The 8,261-nt window shown below is 43.0% G+C and overlaps 1 protein-coding gene across 1 annotated transcript in view; it reads left to right on the top strand.

Annotated features, from left to right (window-relative positions):
- Window positions 1–1,150: 1,150 nt before the first annotated feature.
- The window catches only part of GRB14 (growth factor receptor bound protein 14), a 62,480-nt gene continuing 55,369 nt past the window's right edge, over window positions 1,151–8,261 (top strand). Inside the window, exons 1-2 of the mRNA XM_062004843.1 lie at window positions 1,151–1,293; window positions 2,963–3,095. Coding sequence (XP_061860827.1) covers window positions 1,151–1,293; window positions 2,963–3,095 — 276 coding nt within the window. The remainder of the gene's footprint in view (window positions 1,294–2,962; window positions 3,096–8,261) is intronic.

Here is an 8,261-nt window from a genome sequence, read left to right as displayed (position 1 = left end):
TTCTTCGGTGGCTTCAGGAAAACAGCAAAGCAGACATCCTGAAACATGCTGCATTTTCACCAGTCTGACATCTCAGTTACTATCCCTGAGCGTGCCAAGTACAGCCAGAAGGTTTCTGCATACAGCTGTTTTTACCGAGGGCTGGGCTTTAATTATTTGACTTCCTATCAAATTGACAGCCACACAATTTCACTCACTGTGCTTGGTGCTGCCAAACTGTTCTTCATACAGCAAAGGGGTATTTTTATTTGCAATAAGATGAACACTAGTAAGGACAGCGATTGAATTACCAGAGGATTTTGAGTAAAGCTGGGCAGGAGCTGGCTGCTGTGCAGCCCAAGGCACGAGGAAAAATTCCTCTTTCCGCTCTGAGCTGTGGCCAAATGCGAGTCCTGGGTGCAGCTGGGCACTCAGCCTCCCATGGGCTGCTTGTTTGGCACAAATGTAACGGGTCTGTCCGCCGTCCTCGTTGGTTACCAAGCGCCTACACAACTGATAGGCCGGTCCGGCGCTGTGCCGGAGCCGACCAGTCCTGCCCGGGGGAAGAGGTTACCGGCCACGCCAGGGCCGCGCTGTCTCTCCTGCGCCCAGTGAAGGGGCCGCGGCACAAGGCGGGCAGCGCCCGGGTCCGCTCAGCGGGGCGGCCACACGCCGCCTCCTGAAACCAACGGCGGCGCACGTCTCTCCTCAGCCGCCCCGACCACCCTGTCAGGCCCGGCCCAGCCCGACGCTCCGAGCGGGCCGGGCGACGCTGCGGCCTCGGCGTCCGGGCCGCGCACCTGCTGGGACCCGCCTCACTCTGCGGCCGGGGAGCAAAGCGAGGCACGGGGCTTCCCCCCGCCTCGGCGTGGCGGAGGCTGCTGAGAGGGCACGGCTCGGCCCCCGCCCGCCCCGCGCTGCCTCCTCATCGCAGCGCGGAGCCGGCGGCCGCCCGCCCCCACCGCCGCCCGCGCACGTGTGCCGGAGAAGGCGTTCGGTGCCGCCCGGCGCGGCGTTTCCCAACCCCCCCCCCCCCACCCTCACCGCCTCTCCCCTCCTCCGCAGCGGGAGCGGAGAGCTGCCTCCGCCCGACACGCCCGGCAGCGCCAGGGCCGCTCGCCGACGTGCCTCCCGCGCGGGCGGCCGCCCAGCCAGGACGTCGCCGCCGCTGATGGCCGCCCCGCTGCCCGGTGTGCCGCGCGGCGCGGAGCGGGCGGCGGAGCCCGCGGGCGGCGGCCTCCGCAGCGCGGCGGGTTCCCCCTGCCCGCTGCCCCGGCCCCCCGGGGGGCACCCGCCGCCCTCGCCCCCCGACAGGTAAGGCCGGAGCCCGGCGAGCGCCGCCAGCCCTGCTCGCGCCCTCGAGGGCCCGCCTGCTGCCGTCTAGGGGCCGGCGGGCGTCCTGCGGGCGGCAGCGCGGCGCCGGCGGGCCTGAGGGTGCGAGTGCCCCGCGGCTGGGTAGCGGCGGTGTGGGGAGGGGGCGAAGTGCAGGAGGGGCGGCCTGGCCCGGGACCGGCCCGTTCCTCCCTGTAACTCCGAAGTTGTTTCCCGGCGCTGCAGACGCTTCCCCCCTCTGCGGATGCATCTTCCCCCCATCCCCCCGCTTTTTTCTTTTTTGCTTTTTTTTTTTTTTTTTTTTTTTTTGGTGGTTTCCCAGTTTGAGGTGAAAAGAGACACCGTTGCCGAGCCTGTCTTGTCAAACTGAACCGAGCCACTACTTTCTCATTGCAGTGTCTGTCATGTAATGTTCTTGAGATAAACTGCTTCACCGTTAGCCATGCCACTGTGACTGCTGTCAGTGATGTGCACGCTGTTCGTTACCTCTCAGGCTGTTCTTAAAGGCACTGGTCTCTATTCTTAGTGAAAAAAAAAACCAACCAAAACTGATCTGTTTTTTTCATAAAGCGTCTGATAGTCCTGGGAGACTGAAGTTTACAAAATCTTAAAATACTGCATGGAGGATTTTTCACTCCTTAATGCTAAATATCACTTTAAAGGAGCATTTGGTGAGGATTTCCAGAAAGGAAAGAATCATCTTTCTGTATTGTTGCATTTCTCTGATGGTTTTCCCCACTTTGTACTAATTAGTATGTGAAATCTGGAATGATAACAATGAAGGTTAATAAAGTCAAATATTAAGCTCAGAGCCATCAACTCACATATGTAGAAAAATCTTACTATATGCTGGCAGACTTAAATACTTGAGGTGCTTTGGATGGTGTTCTCCAAATGAAATGCAGTAGACAAAGTGCTATTCAATATTTTATGTGAGAAAACCACGCGCTGTAATCTACACAGAAGTCTAGACAACCACATTATTAATGTGATACTTTAAACCAGTGCATAACTGAGCTCTTCAGTAAGTACAGAAGTGATTATCTTCACTACTCTTCCAAGTGCTGCTTGGTGATACTTCTGACGCAATCAGATTTAGGTAGCCGAGACATTTATTTTATGATGGAACTCTGGAGATTCAAATACAAAAGTAACTGAAAACAGAAATTAATGTATTACATTGCACTAGTTTGTCTTGTCAGTCTCTTTGACTTCTGGTGAAAAAAAAAAAAAGTTTCCATTTATTTAAAATACGGTTGTAATGTACTTAGGAAGTATCCCTGAGAAGTTACATATATCCACTGTTGTAATATGTGTACACAGGGAAAGGCAAGAACCCAGGGACAACAAAATATTTACTAATGTCCTTAGGAGCCAGTGTAAATATATCTGTGCTCTTACTTTGCTAAGACTTATATATATTGAAACAACTTTATATTCAGAGCTGAATACTTGGATTGCTTTCAAGTGGTGTTAGGCACTGTATGTTAATAGATTCAGCCTACTGATTAAAAAAAAATAATTGCATAAAAAAAAGCTAATTGCTGCAACCAGGAAGTATTGTGGTGTTTCATGCACTGTGGTTGGATATTGCAATTTTAACAGCAATTGTTACAATTATCACTTGATATCATGTGTTTTGTTGCAATAGGAGCAAAAAGAAAGATGACAATATTTTAGAGATTCCGTCAATTCCAAATCCTTTTCCTGAGCTGTGTTGCTCTCCGTTTGCATCAGTTTTGTCAGCCAGTCTGTTGCCCAAGGCAACTTCAAGAAAAAAGCAGGTAAGATTTCTAAATTATTATTTGACAATTCTTAATTGGATTCATGAAAGCCTAATGAAAAACTCAGTTATCTGTGAAGCTATTTTTCTAATAAAGGCATTCCATATTTCTGTAGTTTGGTGAAATTTTCTCTGTAGGTCATTGATGATTGTAGAAAATGAGACTTTGGGATCTGTGGCTTAAGATGTGTCTGTTCTTTCACAGAGTCTGCATTTAACTGCCAGTTTTTTGGGTGAAACAACCAGAGGCAGACAGACAGGCAGTACTTTTTGTCCTTAAAGGAGAAGTTAATTTCTTTTAATTGACAGGGAAGGAGCAAGTCGTCTGTATACGGCTATATTTCATATGTGTGTGTTTTTATCTGTGTATTGTTGATGTTGTGGAAATTTAGTAACTACCTTAAACTGTAAGTGAAGGGAAATTCTGGGTGGGCAGACAGACCTGGTAATGCTCTGTCTTAGTACTGTTCACACACAGTGTGTTGTCCTGTGCAGGGGTAGAGGTTAAAAAGGAAGAGTTTTCAATTAATGGAGATTACTGCTGTTGAAAATCTGTGTCACTTTTTCAAATGTTACCTGGTAATCTTTTCTTTAGATTCGAATGAATTCTGACAAGGAACACCTGTGGGATTAAGGGTACTACCTCTTTCACATTGTCTTTTCACATTGTCTGCAAGATCCCTGTTCTAATAGTTTTAGGGTAATTTGGGGAGTGTGAGAACTAACACTGCTTCTGCTTATTCAGTTTTTGGATTTGTGTGAGGAAATTGCCCAGAAGTTGAAGTTTCTTATAGTTGTATTAACTTTTCTGCAGCTGAAGAGCCGTTTCTGTGCACCTACCAGAGAACTTTACTAGTCTTGGTAGGCACCTCGAAGAGGAACCATCTTCCTCCCTTCACCAGTGAAAAACATGTGTGTCTCTGGGAAACTGCACTATTTCTGTGTTTGCCATATTGTGTATGTTCTCTAAAAATAGCTATAGTGTCTTTTTTTGACTACTTTTATTGCTTATAGTTCTTTCCTAAACAGCAATACTAATCTGAAGCAGTTCTGGTCAGCGTATCTTACATTGCTAACGTAGTGAGGTAAAATTGTGCTAGTTTCATGCTGGGCCAAGGTATAAGCATTGACTGTCTCTGCTGAGGCAGGAAAAACACTGAATTGATAAACTTGTCTTTCAGAACATAAGGACATTTTAAAAAAATAGTTTAAATTATTCACATTGTTGGCTTAAACTGCACTCGTGTTAATCTTTGTGCTTGCAACTGGAAAGTAGATTTCCTAAGCATGATTTAACACACAAAGATCAACTATCTGGTTTTGTGGCCTGTCATGTTTAAAATTAATGCCTGGCTTGATCGGTTAAGCCAGCTAAGTGTAAGCTTCAGTCTCTTAGAAGCTGTAGTTCATAGCTTCACTGATTTCACTTCTATTGCTTCATAAAGACTCGTCATACCATTTGTGGCAATTTCTGTGGCTGCTCACAGCCTTTCCATTTCTCATAGTTTTCCATGTAAAAATGTAGTCCTCTCTGTCTGGTGAAAGCAGGATCAAGAACAACTGGTTTACTGTCAGAAGTGAGCTAAAATAATAACAGTGTCTATGGAGAGCCCAGTCCATTTTCCATTTACTAGAAAAAATGAGAGGAGTCTTCATGTTATTTTCTGGAGTCATTTTAACAAGACCATGGTTTCTGTCAAAAAGCCTTTCACCTACGTGTTTGTTTATGACCACTGCAAGAGAAATTGTATGGGGCTAGGCAGACCTTTTGTCAGACTCAGCATAACTGTTCTTACACTCTTTGTCTAAAGTTATTAAGGTTAAGGGCAAATGGCAGCTGTGTATTTAAAACGTAATCTTCGAAATTCAGGCTGAAGTCTTCTAATATATTTACAAAATTATTTAGGTTTAAAAAGGAGAGAGAGAGGAATATTAAGCAGGTATGCAAAGAGGAGAAGTGAACTGGCTGTGACTTTGGCTTCCCACAGTTGGCTGTGGAGGCAGTGCTTGTAAACGTCATGTTTGCACCCCCTGTGTTCCTATTTTGCCAACTTTGTAACAACTCTATCTGCAAATACCTAATCCATACAAAAAAAAACCTGATTGACTATAACCCCCAAGGTCAAGAATATTACTGTTACAGTTTAACAGTCTCCTAACTATTAGGAGAAACCAATTACACTGTAGCACTTTTTTTCCCTTTGTGTAGTGTTGACAGCTGCCAGAATTTTTTTCTGTTGCCTTTCTGATGATCTGTGTGTTTTCAATGATTCTTACTGTAGATTCCTTTCCCTATGATTTAGTATCTTCTTCTGCTATGTTTTTAATTTCAGGCATAATAAAGAAAAATTAGAGAATGAATCTCTACTTATGTCTAGTAGGTAACTATTATCAAAATAGGTGTTTCTAAGAGGAAAAAAAAAAAGTTATACCTCTCCTGTCTTGTTTTTCTTTCCAGAAAAGATTTTCTAGTTCCAGGGAAAAAAGAAGTTGTCACAAATATCTACTCTCATATTCATAGCACCTGTCACATCTGAAATATTTCTGCTTCTGAATAGATTAACATGATTTTGAATTCTTATTTTTCCAAGCTGAAGTTTTTTACTGTCTTCTGATGATCATAAGACTCTCAAAACATTGAACATACTGCTTGAACAGCACATCTGTTTGTGAGCTTAACTTATTGGGAATAAGTTTGTAAAGGCAAATTGGTGAAAGTCATGTAGCACGATATTGAGTTGCCTCTGTGCTTGGAAAGTAGGATGCCTGTGTGCCTGAACATTATTTGAGCTGCTTTATCAACAGACCTGTCCGTCTCCTTTCACCCCTTGTGGTTCGGAAGAGTTTTGTGTTGAATCCTCACTAACTTATCATTGTGACACATTAACAGTAACTTGAACAAACTTTCTGTAAGAAACAATCTTGGGTATTTTTTTTTTCTCTTTTAATTTGAAAAATGAAGGGAGGAGGAATGATGTGGATTAAAATAAAGAGTAAAAGTATAGAGTCAGTGCAGTGACAAATTTTATTACCTAGAGGGAGGACTGGATGCTGGAGAAAGAAAAGAACAGGCCTGCATTTAGCTACTGAGAACGTGCAGGCCCGTACCTCAAATGACCTGTTCTCAGTGGAGCATTTCATGGAGGTGACCCTGTGGAGCTGATGTTACGGTATCATACCTATGTTTGAGAAGGTGGAACTTTGACATGTTTCGCAAGTGAGAGTGAGATCATGTATTGAACATGCTCCAGGGAGTAATATGGAAATGAAATCAACAGCTGAACGTGTGGATGGCAAGACCACTTCGTGGTCATTTCTGTAAGAAAACATTAAGTTTCATGTCCATGGAAGAAAATATGGGAAGGAGTTGGGTGCTTTTGGTGTGAATAATGTTAGATTTATATATATTTAGATAAACTGAATTTTATGTTTCAAGATGGAAGGCTTTTATCTGAAAAGGCAAAAAAAACCCCTAACTTTACCCTCATGTTCAACACAGCATGATCAATTAGATGCATGGTGGGAAATGCTGCCTTCCCTGAGGAATTGATCATTTGCTGTTATTAGGTGGAGTTTGTGCAATTAAGTGGAAAATCTAATTGTGTCTTGGAGTCTGTGTTCTTTAAGAAGTGTCAAAGAGCTGAAAATATAAACCACTTTGTACTTTTGTCTCTAATTATGATCAAAATGCATATTAGTACTGAAAAAATTTTAACTGTAAGAAAACATGTTCTATTCTTGAATATACTTTTGGTTCTCTTTGGTCAAGTGAACTGAAAAATCATTTCCACTGGAGTGACAGTTCTTGCCCTGCTCAAGGATAAGCCCAAAAGTGTTTCATTACAAAAGTAGTTCAAGGTAATTAGTGCCTTGTTTCTTTAAATTAAATTAGAAGTGCAAAAATAAAACTCAACTAAAGCTCAAGGTGAAGAACACTCAAATCTTTGGAATTTTATCTTGCCTCTTGTGTCTTTCTTGACATACTCTAAACAAGTAGATATTTTTATCATTTAGTATCCAAAATATACTCCCATAATATTCTTTCCAGGAAATCAGTTGTATAAAGAGACCTCAAATATACATTTGATTGTCGTGTAATGACACTTTTTGCATTAACAAAAGTTTCCCCAAAAGCTCTTTGGCAAAGAAGAACTGAGAGGAACTGTATAACAAAAAGCAGATGTTCCTTTAAATGTGTGCTATTCTAAATTTATGAATAATAATAAGCATTCACTGTTGTAACTGGAGTACAATTTATTTTATTTTCCTTTTTTTCCAACTATAGCTCAGGGTCTTCTAATGTACCCACGTGAAACTTCATTCTTCAGAATTTTGTATACAATTCTATTAGACATAAATGGCTGAGTTTCTCATACTTAGACATTTTCACATTTTTGGCTAAAATACCTGTTTTCTTTTGACTTGTAAATGATACAAAAATAAAAGGACTTTAAATGTAATAATTAATGAATTTCCAAGCAAACAGATGTGTTGGTAAATTCCAGTCTGTGTGCTCCTTGCCAGATTTCCTTCCAGGTGGGAGAGCATTACATGTATTCTCCTTTATCAATTCTCTATCTTTTTGCCTTTCAGCTTCTAAACACATAGCTAATTTTTTCCCTAAATTACACAAACAAGAGTTTGAAAGGCTCAAGGGAAAGGAAAGAGTGTTTCCAACCAGTGTACAGTTTTAACAGAAAAAACATCCCGTACAGAACCAACTTAAAGAGCTCATAAAATCATAGAATGGTAGGAGTTGGAAGGGACCTTTAGAGATCATCTAGTCCAACCCCCCTGCAGAAGCAGGTCCACCTAGATCAGCTCACACAGGAATACTTCCAGGTGGGCCTTGAAGAGCTCAAAGGAAGGAGACTCCACACCCTGCCTGGGCAGCCTGTGCCAGGACTCTCTCACCTGAACAGTAAAATAGTTTTTTCTTATGTTTAAATGGAACTCTAAGTGTTCCAGCTTCATCCCATTACCCCTTGTCCTGCTGCTAGATACAGCAGAAAAATGAGATGTCCCAGCCTCCTGACATCCACCATTTGTATACTTGTAAATATTAATGTGATCCTCCCTCAGTCTCCTCTATACTAAACATCCCCAGTTCCTGCAGCCTTTCCTCGTATGAAAGATGTTCCAGTCCCCTGATCATCTTGGTGGCCCT

Source organism: Colius striatus, chromosome 11 (genome assembly GCF_028858725.1).
Source record: "Colius striatus isolate bColStr4 chromosome 11, bColStr4.1.hap1, whole genome shotgun sequence".
Lineage (NCBI taxonomy): Eukaryota > Metazoa > Chordata > Aves > Coliiformes > Coliidae > Colius > Colius striatus.
The sequence above is the reverse complement of the archived record's forward strand: the minus strand, read 5'-3'. Positions and strand labels throughout refer to the sequence as shown.